The sequence below is a fragment of the Eutrigla gurnardus genome, assembly GCF_963514095.1.
Source record: "Eutrigla gurnardus genome assembly, chromosome: 9".
In the NCBI taxonomy this organism is placed as follows: Eukaryota; Metazoa; Chordata; class Actinopteri; order Perciformes; family Triglidae; genus Eutrigla; species Eutrigla gurnardus.
In genome coordinates, this window is record NC_139923.1 from 22,149,346 (window position 1) to 22,169,514 (window position 20,169).

The following is a 20,169-nucleotide window of genomic DNA, read 5'->3' on the forward strand; positions in this document are numbered from 1 at the left end:
GCGGCCAGGTGGAGAGAAGACGGAGCACCTGGAAGTTACAGCCGTAGTTAGAGGATTAGAAGACGGACTGCTTATCAGATGGCATTTGATATTTATAGACACCCCGGTCCATTTATTGAAAGATTATTTCTCGCCTCCACATTTTTACACAGCGATGTGCAAAAAAAAAAAAAGCACCAATATTCAGTGTATGAATCCACAGTAGTTCTCTCTCTATCAATCACTTTAAATGGATAGACTCCAGCATATGTGTGCAGCATTGCCGGTGACCTATCCCTTTTGCGACCCTCTGACCCAGGGTCATGATGATGACGCCGGCCTCTAGTTTGTCTTTGGTCACCACAGTGTCCCGAGAGAGCAATAAGGGTGTGACCTTTACCCTCAGGATGACTCCACGAGAGAGGGGACGCTGAAGGGCTCTTAAATGAGGGAAACAACTTACTTCCTCCACTTTTAATTGCTAAGTCTTGACATTTTTTTTTAAAAATACATTACTTTTCTACAATTTTTTTTAAGTGGTTAAACATATTAAATTAATTAAAATAGCACAACATATATCAGGCAAATACACAGCTGCATTATTAATTCTTTATTCATTTTTCAAATTAAATCACCATTAAAAAAATCAGCATGACATAAATATTCCACTTTGTACAACATCTAAATATACAAACCAGCATTTGACAAAATCATTCATTTTAACAGGGATATAAATATCCACCGACACTTTACTATTTAGGAAAGAAGTACATAAACCTTTAATAAATGGTTTATAAAACACCATAATGTGGTTAGGAGTAAATCAGTTCTCATTAATGTATTTGTACTATTCTTGTGGGCACCTGTAGGTAGAGGCTGCTATAAAAGCAGAAAATAAATATTGTATTTTGTGCTCGCAACTACATTACCATGTCTTATAAGACATTTATTAAGTGTTTATAGAATGCTTATAAATGCGTGAAAGTGAAGGTGGGTTCAAGTCAAATGTTAAAAAACATCCTTTAAGTTATAATTTAGTTAAAAAATAAATATCTTACTCCTATCTTTAAAATCCATTAAAAGGAACATGATACATAACTCTCATTGCATCTCAGTGTGAAACATTGACACAAAAAATGATTATATTCAGTTTTTTAACATATCTATTCCAATATAAGGAAAAGCAACTATGCAAATAAACATAGCAAATGAAGCTGTCAGCATAAAGTCTTTGTATTCTCTTCCAATGAGTCAAGTGGGTCTGAAGCAAACATAATACAAAACATGGTTTTGAACTTTTCTTTCACAACAATATAAAGGAACCATGGTGACGTTACCGTGGTCATGTTTTAGTCTGAATTCTGCAGTTTTAAGTAAACTTACCTCAAATCTTTAAATGTGGCAAATCACTCACTTTTTGCTTGAATATCAATTGATTTAAACTGGAATAAATATCTTGGAAAACAGAAAATATCTTATTCAACATGTCAATTTTTTTCCAAAAAATAACTTGATTTGAGGGAAATAATCATATCAAATGAATATTTCTGTCCAGTAGGAGAATAAAAGGAAGAAACGCGTCTCGCGTCAGGTACGCTCCACTGAGAAATTTGTCTCCACTCTGAAAAGAAAAGAGCATCACATCACTTGAGAAAAAAACGCAATGAAACGTCATATAAAAGTCGTGGCTCACAGTCAAGGATTTGATAAATCAAATATCTTTTATGGCCTGAGAATTGGACTGTAGATGTCCCTGCATACTCTTCATCACCCTGTAGATTACACTCATCTAATAGTATCATTTTCATTTCCACAGCAGACGTGACTTCAAGGTCACTTTGAGGAGCTGCACATGCGGAGCTGTGCTGCGGAAAACCTCCATCAACAAACAGCACAGGTGAGCCTGACACAGTAGGACAGAGCATAAGGGTCCATGTCAGCATTTAATAACCTAGCTCACGCTGAGCGACGGGCTCACTGCAGGCGTCTGTGGTAGTGTTCGACACTATGAATAGATATTTCCCACAAAGGGCAGACATTACGAGTCACATGTGGCCTCGGCGAGTGTGGATCTGCTGCCACCAAGAGGACACTGAATGCAACACGTTTCACATCAACGTGTCACACCTGCATGGTTTGTTTGGTGTGAGAGGAGCATGACCGCATGACCGGAACTGTTGTCAGATCAACTGAAAGGACACTTACATGTCTTTGTTATGCATGTGGTTGTTGTAATGAAGGATCGGTGGGATGGCCTCTTCCTCGTCAGGGAGCTGTGAAACATTAGAGTTTTAAAATGTTGATTCAGGGGGAAGAATAATAACCACACGATCAATCGACAACATGATGAATAATTATACGAATTCATGTCATAAAATGGAAAAATGATGAACCATTTCAAAATAAAGGTTCTCGGAATGACGGTAGCCCAAACAGCCCTCATCACACAGTTAGATGGAAAACCAGGCAAGAAACACAAAACACTCTAATGTTTCTGAGCAAGAAAAGCAAAAACAAGAAAAGTATGTTGAACCTGTAAATCATAGTCTGTTTTCATATTCTTACAAACTTGATGGTAGATTAGATTTCAATTAGAGCAGCTGATTGTTGCTACAGACCATTCAGGGTCCATTGTGACCGTTTTCGTCTGAACCATGTATTTGTCAAATGTTAGAGAAAAAAACACTCTTTATGGCTGTAAAGAATCGTCTCTTACCTCCCAGTAGGGCTCATCATTAAAACAATTATCACCTTCAGGATCTCCCCAGATGGGTAATCTTAAAATGCATCCTGAGAGGAATACAAATAAAGTCATTATCCCAACACACTGCCTGGAAAACACATCCGCCTCATTCTGACACAGCAATGTCATTTGTTATTTACAGTACATACAGTATATTTCCAGTGTTACGGTCAAACAGAAGGGTGGTTATTCCTCACCGACAAGGATGCCTCCGCCCACACCGAAGCAGATAGCCACACAGAGGCCTGCAGCCTGGTGACCACCCTGCCGTGAGGGTACCATGTCTTTGAATTTGCCCTCAAAGTCAAAGGTGTTAATGAGCCTTTAATACAAAAAAGAATAATAATGGGGAACTCACAATGTTATTGTTTCACGACAAAACACAAGAATACAAATATACCTTCACTGGTTGACAATCTTTAATCCGTTTGATTTAAAAAGTTGACCTCTCACCCTTCAGCGCCATAAACGGACTCTGATGCAGTGGCGGCAGTGATGGCTCCCACGATTCCACCTATGACTCCGGGCATGGCGTGCAGGTTATGGATTCCACAGGTGTCCTGGATCTTCAGGTGCTTCTCCATGAAAGGCTGATAGAGACATACCAGTTCGTTAGCTGAGCTTACTTAAGAGTCTTAACAGTTTAATTAGACCTACAGCCTTAGACTGACAGGTGACTTATCAGTAAAACACATTATGTGCTAAAGAAGCAAATATTTTAGTTAAATAAATATGTATATGATTGTTTTTAATGGAGCATTTCTACAGCTAATTGCCTGAAATGATTGATAAACACTTCAGCTACACAATAAACCAGATAAATCCCCTACTGTGAGGTAGATATATCCCAGCGTGGAGATGATTCCACAGCAGAATCCTACAATCAGAGAGCCGTAAGGCATCAGCATGAACTCTGCTGCAGTTCCCACTGCGACGCCTCCAGCAAGAGTGGAGTTCTGGATGTGAACCTGAAAACGTGCAGAATAAAGAAAAGTGCATCAGTTTGTCACAGATAAAAAACCCTCTCTTTACTGAATGTTCAGCTGGAGCACAAAAGCCATGCATGTCAATCTATATACATCTCTATCATGCCCATCGTACATAGCTTTAAGAGTGTTCCTGACTGACTGATAAAAAAACAGGGCTGGTCGTCACCATGTCAAGTTTCCCGTGCTTCTGGAAGACGCTGGAGATGGCCACAGTCGTGAGCACAGTTGAGGCCAGAGCCAGGTAAGTGTTGATGGCTGCTCTGTGCTGCCCGTCCCCGTGGTCTGTGATGGCCGAGTTGAAGCTGGGCCAGAACATCCAGAGGAAGAGGGTGCCTGCGTGGAAAACAGGGCGGACCTTAAAAAAAAACAGCAGAATAATGGAAAGTCTTGTGAATTGGAAGTATGTGGTTAAATGACACCCCACCAATCATGGCAAAGACATCTGAATGGTAGACGGAGCCCTGCAGGCGACTGCTCTGGTCCAGGTTTGGCCGGTAGAGCATCCAGGAAATAGCGAGGCCGTAGTAACCTCCGAAGGTGTGGATCACCATGGAGCCTCCAGCATCTCTGGCCTTCAGGAAAGCAAATATTAGCGTGGGCTCACTTTCAAATTCAGACGGCAACCGAACCACGAATACACAAATCTGTCTACGACACCCAACCCACAGTTGGTGTCTTTGTTAATTTGTAAAAAAAACAAAACAGATAATTATTGTTTTTAACTTACGTGTATGAGATCCAGGATGATATATTCCTCTACAGCAAACAATGTGACCCCAAACAGAGTCAGAACCATCAGCTGGACCGGGCTGACTTTACCAAGCACCGCCCCGTAGGCTATCAGGCATCCCGCCACACAGAAGTCAGCGTTGATCAGGCTGGGGAGACGGGAACGTGGTGGACAAAAAAGGCAGCAGGAGTTCATCTGTCAAATAAGTCTTAAACAGCATTATATTGGCTAAGGATGCAACTATTCAGCAACAGTCAACCAAATCAAGAGTACATCCATTCAAGAACAATCACAAACCTAACTAACTATCCCGCTCTTTCTTTCTCTTACAGCAATACACTACATGTTGACATGTTGGCAGCACGTCAACAGTATCATCTTCTCAGTAGTCTGAGTTTCTGTTTACCTTCCAGTTACTGCACACAAAACAAAAAGCTTGATGGATGCCGAGAAATCCTTCATTATCCATAAGAGACCATTCATTTTGCTCCGGTCAGTATCATTCATGTCATATACACAAACATTCAAAACTAATCTAGTCTCACAATAAATAAGGGCTGCACAAATAAGATACAAGTATGTTAAAAGAATGCTAATCTACAAGTCCATCCCTTGTTTGGGATGCTCATAGTCCTGGACCCTCATATATTTGATTACTAATAAAATAAAATTGAATAAAAAGGGATGATTCTAAAGAATATAAAACAGAAACAATTACTTTTCAATTCCGATTTTGATCTTTCCATCTGTGTAGTCCAGAGAGTGGAACCAGCCTTGCATTAGCAGCGCCCACTGGAGGCCGAAGGCTGCGATGAGGAAGTTGAAACCAACTGCGCCGAAGCTGTAGCGCTTGAGGAACGTCATAAGAAAACCGAATCCAACAAAGATCATGACATGGACATCCTGGAAACCTGGGGCAGAAACAGTAGACATGAGGATATTTGGCACAATGAATAGAAAGAGGTAGGAAAGGACAGGAAATCCCACATTCACAATAAATCAATCTATCCATCCATCCTTTCCCACTACACTGTGAAAGACTTTAGTTTGCATAGATAGAAAAGCCTGAAACCACATCAGACGAGTTGATGGATGTTTTTACAGTCTAACAAATAAGACAAAGTGAACACTGACGGTGAAAAGAAGGTCCTGTGACTTTAGGACGACGGCTATAGTTTCCTGACATTATAAGGTCATAATGTACATTTATCATCTGACATCTAACACCAGATGTGATGGCTTCCTGGTAGCCCGATACTGACACAGAGGGTTGAATTACCGAAGGAGGCAAACGTTAAACAGGAGAGAAAAGCCTGAGGGGGATCGAACCCCCGGGGAAATCTGCACCTTTGAGTGTCAGAGCCTTGTCAGCAATGTAGGAATATTATGATCAACACACAAGCAGTAGTTGAATTATTTTTTTTAAATGTGCAGCAATGTGGATGCACAAAGATATATATGAGATGTGTTAAGGATTAACAAATTAAGACATAAAAGTGATGATATTAGACATTTGGAAAAGAGTCACTTACTTGGATATCTGAAGTAGAAGTCGTTCTCAATGTCACTTGATATATTTTTAGCTCTTCTTTCCTCTATCCAGTGTGGGTCCGATTCTTCATTGTAACGAATAAAGACCCCAAATAAAATGATCATGGCTGTTTGCCACACAATGCAAACCGCTGGAAGACTGACACGAACATTGGTATTCTTCGGACGGTCGCACAATTCCCTGAAGCTTTGAATGCAGCCCATTGTTTGAAGTCAGATTTGATCCCTTGTATTGTTTTTGTTGTACAACTTGAGTGAACTGTCCTCTGCCAAAGTGACCATTAACGTCCCCGAGCATCTAAAGCACAGGTGAAGATGGGTGTTGACTTGAATATGAGGACACTCCCACAGTCACCTCTATTGGAGGGAGGCATTTATGTGCGCAAAACAGTTCACATCGCAAGTTAGAGATGCATCTTAATACTTCATTTTATATTTTTTTCCAGCATTTAAAAAAAAAGGAATAAAAAAATCACACAATGTAAACATGCTGTAATACTGTGGTTTTTTGTTGAAGGACAGACGTGACACATCCTGATCAAACAACACCGAGATGATGTTTACTAGGACACCCTGTCAACACATTGTGTTGGTTTTACTCAAATGCTGTCATCCAGGGGTGACACATTTGGGAGATTTTCTTGGAACATCCTCCCTTAACAGAAGATACAACATATGAAGCCTGTCTTGTCCTTTTGTTACGACTAGTCAGAGGGTGGTGACGCTCTCATCTCCTCTACGGGCGGATCCTGTGACGCATTGACCGTAAATAATACCTATCCATGCTGGGCCCCTTTAGAAAGATGCACGACAGGTTTGACTCAGTCGACCATCACAGACGCAGGGTTCAAGCATGAGGGTCCAGCTTTGACTAAAGTCTAGTTGTTTCTGCACTGTTGTATGGGGGTCAATTGAGCTAATAAAGAAATAACCAAAACGTTACATTTTTGTTAAATAAAAAAAGGTATGATATATTTACAACTGGAAGAGTTAAACTGGTGAAATGTGAAAATACACAAGTTGTTGACTCTAAACTGCCAGCTGGGATCGGCTCCATAAACGTATCGACGGAGAAAGTAGCCAGTTAGCTTAGCATAAAGACTGGAAGAGGAGAAACAAAAACAAATCCACCCAACACATCTCTAAAGCTTATTAACGCATTATACAATGTATGTTTAATCTGTGCAACAACCAAAGTGTAAAAACAACTATTTCAGGCTGTGCGGTTGCCAGGCAACTAGTGGTGAGATGTAACATGTTAATTACTGAGCTTGAAAGGTGCAGGTTGGAAACATTTTTCTTTTAACCTTTGAACAGCTGTTTCCAGTTTTTATGCAAAGATAACCGGCTCCTCACCCGTCAGCAAGAAAGCAAATATGTATATTTACAAAAAATCTGACTTCATATGCACCAACTTGTTCATATACTGCTTGCTATTGGTCTTCTCAGCAGTTCCTGGCTGATTGAAGCTTTTGTCACCATGGTGATGTTCTAGCAGTAGCATGCACAGGAAAGGTGAATGTATACACTGGTGTGCCTGATGTAAATAGTAAACATGATCCTGCTGTACGTTTATGTTATGTAAGAAGGTCACCTGACTTGAGAAAGTACAGAAGGTTCAAAATGTCATGAACTTTTCCCCTCTGAATTCTCTATGAAACTTTGATGACAAAACTGCCTTGAACTAATCAAAGAATCAACAATATTAAATTGGATAGCTTCAGTGTTCCACAGTAAACGGGATAAATACTGTAAGTAAGGCCAATAAAACTGATGTAATCATCTTATTTACCCCTGCACCGCCCAAATAAATCAAATGAAGAATGCATTTTCCGAAACAGACCTGCAAAGTTGAATGTAAGCTTTGTATAATATGAACTTTTTTTCCCTTTTGGTGAAAACAGCTTTAATAAATGACCTCTATGAAAAATGAACACCAATAAGCTAGCTCGTTTTTTTCCCTCCCGAAAGTGAAAATGTCTGTATGGAGAAACACGCCTCCCACCTTTAAGAGCACAGAAAAGAAAAGGCCTGAGTAAACAGATACATAACCAAAGTGTCCAAATAAGTGTGAAGATATAACCAAGTTTGAATTCTTTAATTAATTTCCCCTCTAAGCGTACAGTCCAAAAGACAGTTTTAGCTTGAACTTTGGCAGTATTTTTGTGCAAAATGATTTTATAAGTGCTTCAAGGAACATTTATCATAAACCAGACTGGAGTAGCTTTTTGTGCTCCACCTGTCAAGTATCGTGGACACAGCACTGATCGTATCATTTTGTACGTTAAGACAAAATAACTGTCGGAGAAAATGTCTTGCTGAATCATTATCTCACCGGGAAAAAATGAGCACGTCAGCAACTAAACCTATAGATCAATGTACCGGTTGAGTGCTCGCCGAAGAGGAACCTCATTAAAAAGAGTGAGCAGCCATCGAAGCACATTGATCTTACTGCTCGGCTTAGCACCGCTGCCTTGGTAATGTAATTCTGGCAGATGATGCGCTCTTCAGGGATGATGTGTGGCATTGATACCCCTTTGATCGGATCATCGCCATCAGGCTTGTTGAACCAGCTTTTGTCTCTCGTATATTTAGAAGAGGGGAAAAGGCATGTGGCCGGTAAGTTATGTTTGTTTTTATTTGTGCAACATAATTATGTCTGACAAAGGCAATCGTTTATCTATTCAGGGTGATTTCACCGAGAGCTTCACACATGCTCAGCTGACCTGCTGGCCTCTGAACAGCGTCACTGGAACAGTTGGGGTTAAGGGCCTTGCTTAAGTGCAGTTTACTGGTGATGAGGGAGGGGCAGGTGGACGCTCAGTTTTTCCTGCAGGTCTGGGATCAAAATCCACAACCCTCTAGTCACAGGTGCACTTCTCTAACCTTTGTGCCACCACTCCTCCTGAGACATACTGTAGATTATGAGGATTCATTTTCTGTTAGTTCAACTGCACAATCTGCACTAACATTTTGACTTGAATAACAAATACTTTTCTTTATGGGCCCCACATCCCACAGGGCCCAGTGCTAAAGCGCTGCACTACACCTACATACATACAAAGAGCAGCAGCCGTGGGGTAATGACCTTCCTCACGACAGTCATTTCCAATGTGGGAAAGCTGCTACTAATCACAGTCGGTCTCAACAGTGCAGCAGTGAGTCAGCATGCACAACACACAACCCTGGAGCTGAAGCAACTAAAGGGAACCAGCCATCATTAACTGGGCTTTCCTTCTGTGGCATCCAACTTTGTTCCTTTAGAGAGCTCTAGTGTAACAGACTTCTAGACGTCTGTCTTGCATGACACAACCATAGTGCACCACCCCACACAGGTGTTTGCAATCAATGCCCCCCCCTCCTTTTCACAACTCATCGATGCAGGCAAAGCACAGGTGTAACAAATAACACTAACGATGCCAGCGAGTTAGCGTGAATGACCAAGATGGAATGCAGCCATTAATTAGCTTATTAATCGCACCAGACGAGCCAAAATGTATCGCAATGACTTCCCTCACATGCACAACTCAATAAATACAAAAACAAGTTTCATATTTTATTTGAAACCAGTTTTTAATTCAGAACATCCATCAGTCCATTAAATATATTGTCACTGGCAATTGCAATAATGTATTTTTTGTGCACATCCAATGTTTTATTCAGCAAAATACTTGCTTAATTGATGTCGCCAAAAACCTCAATACATTGTGAATGTGTAGCTTCTAACTCAGTTTATTTGAACTCCAGCCCGGGATGTAAAAAGGCTTTAACATCCACACATTATAAATCCATCAAATGACAAGTAAGCTGCTGTTCCAACCTGTGAAACTCTTCATCAGGCAGGAGATACCTCTGAATGATATCCATTACTTCTTTCTCCGAAATTAACTCATAGTCCTTCTTGTTCTTAAATGGTAAATGTCCAGCGAGCTCGCAGAGAGCTACGTTGAAGGCAGATTCCTCCTTGGCACCGAAGCACGATTTTCTGGGCCATACGGCGATGCGAACGCCTTTCCTCGAACTAGGATCCGTTTTGTGCTGTACGCCATCACAGGGCGGACATCCTCTAGTCAGGAACAGGTTGTGAGCAATATTACCGTCCACAAAAAAGTCTGTGACTTGACAGATGGCTTCGGCAACTTTCTCCACACATTCGGATTCTGTGTAAAACAAAAAGCCTGCTGGAAAGTCCAACAAGCGATAAAACCCCTTTTCAGGAATCAGCGGCTTGACCGGCATGGATTCTATCTTGAGCTCACGATCCAGGTAATAGCCATGGAGGTGTAAATGATTGACGGACGCGAATGCCCCAAGACTGTTGAACCCCACACGGAAGCCAGGGTCGGAGCTCAGCAGCACGGATTCTATACCAACCTGGATGGCGAAGCTCGTCATGACCTGTGGGAAACAACGTGATGGATCTGGGACGAAGAGACAATGTCCAAACTCCAAAGGGCTGACATTGACCAGCACAACCATCCTGCAGAGTTCACGTAACTGTCCTTTATCATTTCCTCCCTCAACCTGCTTCATCATCTCAAATAGGATTTCTTCTGGGTTGATTTTGTTAAAATTAAACTGCTTGGCATTAAACTCCTGCTGAATGCTCAGTATCTCCTGAGGCTTCCTTCTCTCTATTCCTCTCTGAATATTCAGCTGGGCCACAAAGCCGCATGGGCCCGGCAGAATACGCGTTTGTAAGTCGCCCAGGTGGTAGCGGAAGAGCCCCCTGTTCATCCTGTCTGTCCATCCGGCTTGGATGCTTGTATCAAACTGTGCAGGCGGTGACGCAATCCCAAGTTTCTTCCCACTGCTCCGACGCACATCTGCCACAAAGTCCTGGGTGCGATACACAAACTGGAGCGGCATGGTTGGATCTGCTGGTGAACGGTGAGGCATGAGAGGCATGAGATTTGAGAGTCGCCTGTGGACATGGCTTCAAAAGGATTATTGATTAGTCTGCCCATGATTTTGTATAGTCAATAAAACATCAGAAAATAGTGTGAAAAATCACCATCATAATTTTCTAAAGCTCAGGTTGACATATTTAAAATGCTTGTTTCGTCAGACAAACGGCCCAAAACTCAATAATAGTGATGTTTACTATCATTGAAGACAAGAAAACCTTAATTATTAATCTTAATTATTAATCTGCGACAATTATTAATCTTAATTATTAATCTGCGACAATTTAATCTTAATTGTCGCAGGTTTATTTTCACAGTAATGTGTTGAATGACCCATCATTTAATTCCAGCTGTAGTTTCCAGAAAGTGACAACTCTGAAATCAGGACTTTAGTGGAGGGCAGAAACCATTAAATAGTTCACCTTCATACTGACCAGGGGTGGAGGAAGTATTTAGATAATTTACTTAAATAAACGTAGTAATACCACATTGTAAAAATACTCCATTATAAATGAAAGCACAGTACTAGTACAATATATATTAACCTTTGAAACAAGATGCCTTGTTATCATGTTTTGTACATACAATTATAGTCTGCTATAGTTTAGAGTACACATATTGAAAGTACACCATAAAATGTTAATAGTCAAGTTAAGTACAGTACTAGTTGTACTTACAGTCCACCACTGATACTGAAAACTGTATTAGACGGAAACGGACAGCAATCGCTTGCTCCAATAACACGAGCATGAGTTGATGTGATGTAATCGTGTACTCACCTTTTTATTTTTATTTTGACAGCGTGTCACCGTCTCAGATTCAGCGTCTTTAAATAAATAAGATTAAACGCATTAAGAAGGCACAACTCACATTCACACTATCTGTTTTCATCCAGTTGTTGTTGTTTTTTCTTCACGCCGGCTTGCTAGGAGCTAACTTCCTTAGCGCGACGTGTTCTTCTTCTTCTTCGTTGGTGTATTTCCGGTTCCGGATTTTCAGAATAAATGTATCTACATAATTATTTATTTGTATTATCTCGTAATTACTTCAAAATTGTACTTGAGTAAATGTACTTACGTACACTCCACCACTGCCTTCAATTACCCATTGTGCTGTAGTGACTGATCATTTCTTTAGAAAGGCTCTTGTTAATAAATGCTCACATATAACCCAATGAACACGCACACAGCTATTTAGAGGATTTCTAAAACTGTAAAGCCATAGAGTATGTGTACAATACTTTACTGCTGAGCAACTTTCCAGTTTTCTTCACAGCTGATCCATGCAGGCTCAAGTACCTTTGAAAGAGAGAGCAGCTGCCCAATGAGGCATCATGGTTATTTTAGTCTCTGCATGCTTTTGGAGATAAAGCAGGCGGTGATTGGCAGAGTTGTGAATGTCTGCCACAGAGTTTGAGGGCTCATCACAGTCGACTCATCTTAACTAACAGATTAACGGAACTAGCTGGATTTTTCATTCACATTTCATTTCTCTTCGTATACATAAATAAGGACAAGTGAGAGAAACAATGGACGCCAGCAACAACAAAGTAAGTTGTGTCTGCTATGATAGCTTAGATGTTTTTGAACTATAGGCTATTACCTAAAGCATGGGAGGGCACCTACGAATTACTTTTGTGTGTTTGATGATTTTCCTCCATTATATTGTTTTAAACCTTATGAGAGCTTTAAGAGTTAAATAATAAATATTTGTTTGGCCGAACAGATGGCAGCGTGGTCCGCCTTGCTTCTATTTTTAACACCATCAACAGTTCTGTTACAACACATCACACTAACTAAGATAGCCATAATGCTAACTTGTTAAGAACACTGTTAGTTTAGTCAAAAATCATATCGTGATTGAATATGTATAGCAATGTTTAAAATGTTTTGTAACCCAACAATATAACAGTCATAGAAAAAAACGTAAATAAAGAGATGTATTGATTGTTTCAGCTGGTCTTCAGTTTCATTTCTCTGACACTTTTGTACCTTTCTCTTTGTAGGGGGGTGAGAAAGCAGAAGCTAATGCTCACACTCTAAATATAAATATGACACCAGATACTGATGCAGAGCTCACAGCACAGGATTCCCAGTCACCCCTCACAGTCATTGTCCAAGGTATGTGGAACAATTCAAACCCATCACTCAAAATTAAAGTGGAACAAAATAATATTCAATTTCAAAATTAACTTTTTGAGTTTTTGAGGCTTGAACTTGTTATTAATGTGAGATACAGCTGGAAGTTGTAAAAATTTAGTAAACCAATTGAAATAAATAATAACTATTTTTATTTATCCCCCTACACCAGGTCAGCCTGCAGCGAATGGAGAACACAACCCTGAGGTCCAACCTGGCCCGGTCACAGAAAAGGAAAATGCCATTAAGCCAAAACTCCAGATCACTTTTGCCACATTTACTGTCAAGAATGGTGAAGATCTTAAAGTAGAGATCCCGGTGGTTGGGCACCCAGCACCAAAGATTGAATGGAAAATTGATGGTCAGCCAGTGAAAGAGACGTCAAGGCTAGAGGTTTCAAATACATCATCGCTGACGGTTCTTCATATCAGACATGCTGCCAGGGAGCACTCTGGTCAATACTGTATCACGGCAAGCAACAGTGCTGGCAAACATACAGGAGAAATCACGGTGGTTGTTCTTGAAAAGCCAGACGCGCCCACGGGCCCCGTGAGGATCGATGAGATCAGTTCCGACTATGCCGTGATCTCCTGGGAGCCTCCAGAATACACAGGAGGCTGTCAGCTGGACAACTACATGGTGGAGAAACGGGAAACTTTATGTACAGAATGGCAGACTGTGTCAGCAACGACAGTAAGAACCACAATCAAAGTCACCAAATTGAAGACAGGAAGCGAATACCAATTCAGAGTGTTTGCAGAAAATAGGTATGGAAAGAGTACTGCCATCACCTCTGCTATTGTAATCGCACAATATCCTTTTAGTGCACCCCCTGCTCCTGGCACACCCTTCGTGTCCATCGTGACTAAGTACAGCATGGTGGTTGAATGGGAGCCTCCAGCCGGAGATGGAGGGAGCCCCGTCATCGGGTATCACCTTGAACGCAAAGAGAAGAACAGCATTTTATGGACCAAGCTGAACAAACTTGTAATACCCGATGCTCGCTTTAAGTCAAGTGGACTGGAGGAAGGCATAGAGTACGAATTCAGAGCCTTTGCTGAGAATATTGCCGGACTTAGCCCATCGAGCAAGATATCTGAATGCTGTGTGGCCAGAGACCCCTGTGATCCTCCTGGTAAACCTGAAGCTGTTGCCATTACGAGAGAGAGCATCACACTTCAGTGGTCGAAACCCAGGTATGACGGCGGAAGCATCATTACGGGCTATGTCGTCGAAAAGAGGGAACTCCCAGATGGCAGATGGATGAAGGCGAACTTCACCAATGTCATTGAGAATCAGTTCACGGTCACAGGTCTGACTGGAGGCCAAAGTTATGAGTTCAGAGCAACTGCCAAGAACGGAGCTGGCGTTTGGAGCACACCTTCGGAAAGTGTAACCTTCGTCGCTCAGGATGTTATCGAAGGACCCACGGCATTCATCGATCCCAAGTTCAAGAGTACCATGGTTGTTCAGGCTGGCGGGACATTCGTCATCGATGCTGATTACTTTGGGAAGCCCCTCCCTATAGTTACGTGGCTGAAGAATGGAAAAGAAATTGACAAAGCCACGCCCAGAATGGAGGTCAAAAACACCCTCACTCATACAACTCTGACCGCCAGGGACTGTGCACGAGTGGATGGGGGCCACTTTGTCTTGAGCCTCAGTAACATGGGTGGAACTACATCTATCCCAGTTAACGTGAAGGTCCTGGATAGACCTGGTCCTCCAGATGGAACTCTGAAGGTGAAGGTTGTCAGTGCAGAGAAGTGTAATCTTCATTGGAACCCCCCTTTAAATGACGGTGGTGCCAGCGTTTCCCACTACGTCATTGAAAAAAGGGAGACCAGCCGTGTGACATGGACAGAGGTGGAGCCTCACGTTGAAGCTATCAGTTACAAAGTGACAAAACTGGTGCCTGCTAAAGAGTATATATTCAGAATTGCTGCCGTGAACAAATTTGGTGTTGGTGAATTTCTGGAGTCAGACCCCTTCGTTGCGCAAAACCCTTTTACAACTCCTGGTGCACCATCTACCCCCACGGCCAGCGCTGTGACGGGTGACTCTGTGGTGGTTTCTTGGGAAAGGCCTGAGACTGACGGAGGCTCAGAGATTGATGGCTACATCCTGGAGAAGTGTGACAAAGAGGGTGTCAGGTGGACTAAATGCAACAGGAGAAGATTAAATGACTTGCGTTTCCGATGCACCGGGCTTGCTGAGGGACATTACTATCAGTTTAGAGTGTTGGCGGAGAATGCCGCTGGTGTGGGCGCACCCAGTGAGCCAAGTGAGTATATAAAAGTATGTGAAGCTACTTACCCACCTGGTACCCCTACCAACCCCAAAGTGACAGACCATTCCAGCACTACTGTGTCTCTGTCCTGGTCAAAGCCCATCTATGATGGTGGAGCAGAAATCAGTGGATATGTCGTTGAGATGAAAGAAGCCGCCGAAGAAGAGTGGGTGGCATGTACACCGAGTACAGGTGTAGTAGAGACAAACTACATTGTGAAGAGACTGAGAGAAAATGCAGAGTACAATTTTCGCATATGTGCAATGAACGCCGCTGGAATTGGAGATTATGTGGATCTGCCTGGGTCTGTGGTCGCTGCTGAAAAACTGGAGGCCCCTGAGATCGAGTTGGACACTACCTTGAGGAAGATTGTCAGCGTTCGGGCCTGTTCCACATTACGTCTCCTTGTCACCATCAGAGGAAAGCCGGAGCCAGAGGTTAAATGGTCAAAGGAAGGGGGTAATGTCAGTCAGCGAGCTCAAATTGAGGTCACAAGCTCCCACACGGAGTTACTGATCGAGAATGTCAACAGAAATGACACGGGTAAATACGTGTTGACCGCGGAGAACTGCATTGGCTCTAAATCTGCATTCATCAATGTCAGAGTGTTGGACTCTCCTAGCGCACCAACAAACTTAGAGGTAAAGGATGCGAAGAGGGACTCTGTGTTCATCTCCTGGGAGGCACCTCTAATCGACGGAGGGGCAAAGATTTCACACTACATCGTAGAAAAGAGGGAAGAGGCCAGGAAGGTGTTCACAAGCGTCTGTAGCAACTGTGTGAGAAACTCATACAAGATTGACAATCTCCAGGAAGGGAGCTTCTATAATTTCCGTGTTCTGGCTGTGAATGAGTTTGGAACTGGACTGCCAGCAGAGACCACGGAGGCTGTTAAAGTGTCTGAGGCTCCTCTGCCTCCTGGCAAAATCACACTCAGTGATGTCACTGGCGATAGCGCAAGATTCTCTTGGGAGAAGCCTGAACACGATGGAGGAAGCAAAATCGCCTCTTATGTTGTAGAAATGCAGGCTAAAGGAGAAGAAGTGTGGACGAGGTGTTCGGAGAGTAAAGCACTTGAAGCTACCGTTACTGGGCTATCAAAAGGAAAGGAGTATTTCTTTAGAGTGACGGCTGTGAACGAAAAGGGAAAAAGTGAACCAAAGTCCCTTTTGGCACCCGTTATGGTAAAGAGTACAAGTGCTGAGCCCATTATCAATTTGCTGTCCAACACATTCACCGTGAAGGCAGGAAATGATTTAAAGATTGATGTTCCATTCAAGGGTGTACCACTGCCAACAGTAGTCTGGAAGAAAGATGGCAATGTGCTGAAAGAGACGAGCAGGTTAAACGTGCAAACATCTGCCACATCATCTCAGATCATTATCAAAGATGCCTCCAGAATAGATGTTGGCACGTACGAGGTGACCCTGGCCAACTCGACTGGAGCTACATCTGCTGAAATCTTTGTTAATGTTTTTGAAAAACCCGGACCACCAAGTGACTTCAGAGTGGATGAAGTGAGCGCTGACTTTATGTCTTTGTCGTGGCAGCCCCCGCATTACACTGGCGGGTGCCAAATCAGTAATTATGTTGTTGAGAAGAGAGATACGGGCAGCACAGTATGGCAGATTGTGTCTGCAACGGTTGCCAGAACATCAATCAAGATTTCTCGTCTGACACAGGGGACTGAATATACGTTTCGTATCGCTGCAGAGAATCGCTACGGCAAAAGCCACTTTGTTGAGTCAGACCCTGTTATCGCCCAGTATCCCTTTAAGCCCCCTGGTCCACCATCCGACCTCCGTATTGTGAGTGCCTCAAAGTCCATCATGGTGGTTGCCTGGAGCAAGCCAGACAGTGATGGCGGCAGCCCTATCATTGGTTATCATATTGAATGCAAAGATCAAAGCAGTATCTTGTGGACAAAGTTGAATAGAAACCCAGTGACTGAGAACCAGTTCAAGGTGACAAGTGTTGAGGAAGGTCTGATATACGAGTTCCGGGTCTCTGCTGAGAATATGGCTGGTGTTGGACCATGCAGTAAGGCATCTGAACCCGTGGCAGCAAGAGACCAGTGTGATCCTCCATACAACCTCTCAGTCACCAATATAACCAACAGCTCGGTTTCCCTCTGCTGGGACAAACCTGAATACGACGGTGGTGCTAAAATAACTGGGTACATTGTCGAGCGTAAAGAGCTGCCAGAGAGTTGCTGGCTTAAGTGCAACTTCACCAACTTGCTGGACACCTCTTTGGAAGTGACTGGCCTCACAGAAGGGGAACAGTACGATTTCCGTGTGATTGCAAAGAACGCGGCTGAGCTCTTCAGCGCGCCGTCTGAAACCACCGGACCGGTCATGGTGCAGCATGATGTGGAGCCGCCCAAAATTATCTTGGAGGACAAATTTAGACAGGTGGTGGTTGTCAAAGCGGGAGACCTCCTAAGAATAGATGCTGACATCTGTGGCCGCCCCAACCCTACAGCGATTTGGTTGAAGAATGGCAGAAATATCGACACTAAGGGACGGGTTGAGATAACCGTAACAAAGAAGCATACCTCTCTGCTCATCAGAGAAACTGTTAGGAAAGACTCCGGACAGTATATTCTGACCTTACAGAGTACAGGTGGTACCACATCTAAAGCTATCACCTGCAAGGTCCTGGACCGACCTGGCCCACCTGCCGGACCTCTAGAAGTGTCTGGACTCTCGGCAGAGAAATGCACACTGTCATGGGGACCCCCTCATGAGACCGGCGGTGCCGAGACCATGCACTACCTTGTTGAGAAGTGTGAAACCAGCCGTGTAGCCTGGACCCTTATCTACGGCGACATGATGGCGACTACCTGCAAAATAACAAAGTTACTCAAAGGGAATGAATACCTGTTCAGGGTGAGGGCAGTGAACAAATATGGGGAAGGCGAGGCGTTGGAAAGTGAGCCCATCAAGGCCGCGGATCCCTTTACTATCCCATCTGCTCCGACGGACGTTGAGGTCACAAGTGCGACCAACGAGGCCATGACTATCTGCTGGAAGAGACCTAACTCTGATGGAGGCAGCCGCATAGACGGTTACATCATTGAGAAGAGGGATAAGCAGGGTGTCCGTTGGGTTCGTATCAACAAGAAGCCGGTCTATGACCTACGAGTGAAAGCCTCTGGCCTGCACGAGGGATGCGAGTATGAATTCAGAGTCTTTGCTGAGAATGCTGCCGGGCGGAGTGAACCCAGTCTCCCATGCCCGCTCACTCTGGCAGAGGACCCAAAGTTTCTTGCCTCCCCCCCTGCTAAACCCACCATAATCGATTCATCCAGATCCTCCATCACTCTGTCATGGACCAAGCCGCTGTTTGATGGTGGAGCAGCGGTAACAGGGTATAAAGTAGAATTCAGAAAATCCACAGAAGAAGACTGGACTGTTGCCGTCAATAACACAGACAAGACAGAGTTTACATTAACTGGACTCACAACGGGGATGGAATATGTTTTCAGCGTCAGATCCATAAACAAGATCGGCACCAGCGAGCCCAGTCCTGAAACAGATCCCGAGGTGGCCATGGAGAGAGAGGAGGAGCCCAGGTTTGACGTTAGCACAGAGATTAGGAAGACCCTACTTGTTAAAGACGCCGGCTCCTTCACATTGACGGTGCCATTCACAGGCAAGCCTGTTCCCATCGTGACGTGGGACAAAGCCGATGTAGATCTGAGAGTCAGAGGAATGATCAACACCAGCAGTTCAGTCACCTCGATCACAGTGGAAGGAGCAACACGCGACGACTCCGGGAAATACATGGTCAAACTGCAAAACGTTGCTGGATCCGCCTCTTTGACGCTGAATGTGAGGGTTTTGGATTCACCCGGTCCACCAACTCACTTAGCGGTTAAAGACGTTACCAAGAACTCTGCCACTGTGACCTGGGACATCCCTGAGAATGAGGGAGGGGGCCCCGTCAAGCACTACCACGTAGATATAAGGGACATCAGCAGGAAAGGGTGGACAAGACTCACTGACAAATGCCGCCGACTGTCATACAAGTTGTCGGACTTGGAGGAGGGAGGAGTCTACTTCTTCAGAATCACCGGCGAAAACGAGTACGGGGTCGGAGTTCCAGCTGAGACCAAGGAGGGAACGAAAATGACAGGTACAACCTGTGAAGACACATAAAAGTTGTTATAATTAGTAGGAATAACATATTGTGAAGGTATTAGAGCTTCGAGAGTATAGAGTTAGAGTATAATTGAAAAGATTTTAGAGAACAATTATATACATTAAGTGCTTAAACTTTCACTTCCCACACACTATGCTATTTCCTGCATTAAAGTGTTTTTTGTGTTTTTTTCCCCCAGACACAACAGATCCGGAGACAAATCCAGGAGCTTAGCTCGTCTCCTTCCCTGAGTAACCATCTCCTGGTCTTCTTATCAAGATCCTCGTCTATATTTCTCATCTTCATCCAGTGTTGTTCAGTAAATTCAGTGAGCAAATGCTCTGTAAAATGAATGCATTACCAGATGTTTTTGTAGATATGATCACATACTATATTTTTTTAAAGTTTGTACATTAGTAAGCCTTATTAATGATTTAATAGAATTTATTAAGAGAAGAAAAATGCATCTGTTTGTTTGTGACTAAAAAAATATGACAATAAAAAAAATGATATTAGAGAGTTTTACTTTGGATTTGTTAATAGGATGGCATGAAGACATTGCAAAACAATACAAACAGATCTACTGTTGCCGTAGGCATTGTAAAATTTGAGGTAGAGGACTGGAACTTCATACAGGTCAATACTGCGTCTTTATAACAATATCTGGATCTTCTGCACACAAAAAAAACTCCTGGG

General features: G+C 43.1%; 3 protein-coding genes across 5 annotated transcripts; 1 reads left to right on the plus strand and 2 right to left on the minus strand.

Moving 5' to 3' along the window:
- Nucleotides 1–566: 566 nt before the first annotated feature.
- Nucleotides 567–6,279, minus strand: rhcgb (Rh family, C glycoprotein b). The gene is made up of 11 exons (XM_084018492.1): nucleotides 5,974–6,279; nucleotides 5,160–5,352; nucleotides 4,439–4,589; nucleotides 4,136–4,283; nucleotides 3,878–4,044; nucleotides 3,553–3,690; nucleotides 3,176–3,312; nucleotides 2,920–3,044; nucleotides 2,696–2,769; nucleotides 2,185–2,252; nucleotides 567–1,600 (listed from the first exon to the last, which is right to left on the minus strand). The coding sequence occupies exons 1-11, from the start codon at nucleotides 6,194–6,196 to the stop codon at nucleotides 1,567–1,569; spliced, it is 1,458 nt and encodes a 485-aa protein (XP_083874618.1). The 5' UTR covers nucleotides 6,197–6,279; the 3' UTR covers nucleotides 567–1,566.
- A 3,299-nt stretch (nucleotides 6,280–9,578) lies between these two features.
- gdpgp1 (GDP-D-glucose phosphorylase 1) lies at nucleotides 9,579–11,845 on the minus strand. 3 transcript variants are annotated; one of them, XM_084017302.1, is made up of 2 exons: nucleotides 11,679–11,845; nucleotides 9,579–10,869 (listed from the first exon to the last, which is right to left on the minus strand). In XM_084017302.1, exon 2 carries the CDS (start codon nucleotides 10,859–10,861, stop codon nucleotides 9,773–9,775), a length of 1,089 nt encoding a protein of 362 aa, XP_083873428.1. In that variant the 5' UTR covers nucleotides 10,862–10,869; nucleotides 11,679–11,845; the 3' UTR covers nucleotides 9,579–9,772. The 3 variants fall into 3 exon arrangements, with proteins under 3 accessions (XP_083873428.1, XP_083873427.1, XP_083873426.1); XM_084017301.1 differs by having other exon boundaries at nucleotides 9,579–10,872; XM_084017300.1 differs by having other exon boundaries at nucleotides 9,579–10,916.
- Nucleotides 11,846–12,309: 464 nt separating this feature from the next.
- Nucleotides 12,310–19,957, plus strand: LOC311018575 (titin-like). Its single transcript, XM_084017602.1, has 4 exons — nucleotides 12,310–12,448; nucleotides 12,905–13,019; nucleotides 13,210–19,467; nucleotides 19,673–19,957. The coding sequence occupies exons 1-4, from the start codon at nucleotides 12,428–12,430 to the stop codon at nucleotides 19,705–19,707; spliced, it is 6,429 nt and encodes a 2,142-aa protein (XP_083873728.1). The 5' UTR covers nucleotides 12,310–12,427; the 3' UTR covers nucleotides 19,708–19,957.
- The last annotated feature ends 212 nt before the right edge of the window (nucleotides 19,958–20,169 follow it).

Excerpts from the sequence above, each read along its gene's own strand:
- rhcgb (XM_084018492.1), bottom strand. The coding sequence starts at position 6,196 with ATGGGCTGCATTCAAAGCTTCAGGGAATTGTGCGACCGTCCGAAGAAT. Across the intron at positions 4,045-4,135 it reads AGATGTCTTTGCCATGATTG|GCACCCTCTTCCTCTGGATG; the intron begins GTGGGGTGTCAT and ends TTTTCCACGCAG. Across the intron at positions 3,045-3,175 it reads TCCGTTTATGGCGCTGAAGG|GCTCATTAACACCTTTGACT; the intron begins GTGAGAGGTCAA and ends TTTGTATTAAAG.
- gdpgp1 (XM_084017300.1), bottom strand. The coding sequence starts at position 10,900 with ATGCCTCTCATGCCTCACCGTTCACCAGCAGATCCAACCATGCCGCTC.
- LOC311018575 (XM_084017602.1), top strand. The coding sequence starts at position 12,428 with ATGGACGCCAGCAACAACAAA. Across the intron at positions 12,449-12,904 it reads TGGACGCCAGCAACAACAAA|GGGGGTGAGAAAGCAGAAGC; the intron begins GTAAGTTGTGTC and ends TTCTCTTTGTAG. Across the intron at positions 19,468-19,672 it reads GGAGGGAACGAAAATGACAG|ACACAACAGATCCGGAGACA; the intron begins GTACAACCTGTG and ends TTTTTCCCCCAG.